This window comes from Branchiostoma floridae, chromosome 18 (assembly GCF_000003815.2).
Source record: "Branchiostoma floridae strain S238N-H82 chromosome 18, Bfl_VNyyK, whole genome shotgun sequence".
In the NCBI taxonomy this organism is placed as follows: Eukaryota; Metazoa; Chordata; class Leptocardii; order Amphioxiformes; family Branchiostomatidae; genus Branchiostoma; species Branchiostoma floridae.
In genome coordinates, this window is record NC_049996.1 from 17840384 (window position 1) to 17841824 (window position 1441).

General features: G+C 45.3%; 1 protein-coding gene across 1 annotated transcript in view; it reads right to left on the reverse strand.

Annotated features, from left to right (window-relative positions):
• Positions 1-211: 211 nt before the first annotated feature.
• The window catches only part of LOC118405531 (cytochrome P450 2D4-like), an 11158-nt gene continuing 9928 nt past the window's right edge, over positions 212-1441 (reverse strand). Inside the window, exons 6-7 of the mRNA XM_035805035.1 lie at positions 554-689; positions 212-390 (exon numbers count right to left, since the gene is read on the reverse strand). Of these exons, the coding sequence (XP_035660928.1) occupies positions 212-390; positions 554-689 (315 nt within the window). The remainder of the gene's footprint in view (positions 391-553; positions 690-1441) is intronic.

The following is a 1441-nucleotide window of genomic DNA, read 5'->3' on the forward strand; positions in this document are numbered from 1 at the left end:
TCTGACAGCTATTGTTGGGGATAGCTGACAGAAAAAGGCGGCATATAAGAAAAAGTCACGATTTTTCACATCAAACTGTGCTTGGCGAGTAGACTGAGTCCACAAATTCGTCCTTTGATGACTGTCATATATTATCACATAGAGAATTTCTACATGGCTCTAAAAACCCCGAAGGTTCCATCGTTTTCCGCATGGTTTAGCTGATACAGAACTAACGCGGCATCGCACAGAGCTGGAACGGATGCGGGACCAATGTCAGACCCAAGACACCGTCGGTGTTTGGAGCAGGAGCGCCCTCTGGCGTCTTGAAGTTGAAGGACTGCAGCAGGGTGGAGAAGAACAGGAAAAGCTCCATCCGGGCCAACTGCTCACCCAGACACACACGGCGGCCTGGAGATACAGAATACTTAAGAGTAAAGATCAGGCAAATATGAAAAAGAATATGATTTATGTGCTGAAATGTGTGCAACTATAACACATCTAAGCATGATGAAGGACGGCCACTCTCACGAGTATGGCTTTTTGGCAAGTCTACTGGTTGTATGATAATTACCTCCTGAAAAGGGCATGAACGACTGAGGCTTGTTGATGAGGTTCCCTTCGGCGTCCAGAAACCTTCCGGGGTCAAACCGGTCCGGGTCAGGCCAGAAGGCGGGGTCCATGTGGAGGGAGTACAGGTTAGGAAGTACCTGAATCAAAAAGAAAACGCAAGTTCAAGAATCAGACAACTCGCAGTTAGAGTGGGGTAAGGAGCGCTCCCGGTGCCAGCCATATGGGGAGGACAGGCCGGGGAGAGTAGGCTGGGGAGAGGGGGCCAGACTGTACCATTGTACCTGTAGGGGAGAAAGTACAGCATTATTGCAATCACTTCTATGTCCTCTCAAACACATTTCTGGCTAGCTATGGCCCGTTTTGGAAGCTAAAATATGACATTTCTTGGATTACCACATACTTATGCTATGGCAAAGTCGGGACTCTTAGTTAAACAAAAAACAACAAAATTATATAAACCTCTAACAGCGACACCTACCGGAGTGAGTGTCCTTTCTTACTGTCTTGCGAAATCCTACATTTTTACCGAACTAAAAGCCTCGTCGACATTAAACTAAACATAGAAGTTTGTCCAAACTCTATTCAAGTGTACTAAAATGTCAACGCGTCGTACTTCAAGTGACAAATTTAACAGACAGCAAGGCGTAATAACGTCAGAGTGCCATAAAGTTGACATATGCGGTCATATGGAAGCCAGAGCGGGTTTCAACCATTTTAATCGCATCAATAGCTTCATCGACAATAAAACCAAACATACAACTTCAACCAAACTCTTTTCAATTACACCGGTGTGTCTACGCTACGTACTCAAAGTGACAAATTTAACAGACATCAATGCGTAATGACGTCAGGGTACCATGAAGTTGACATATGCGCTCAGAAGGAAGTC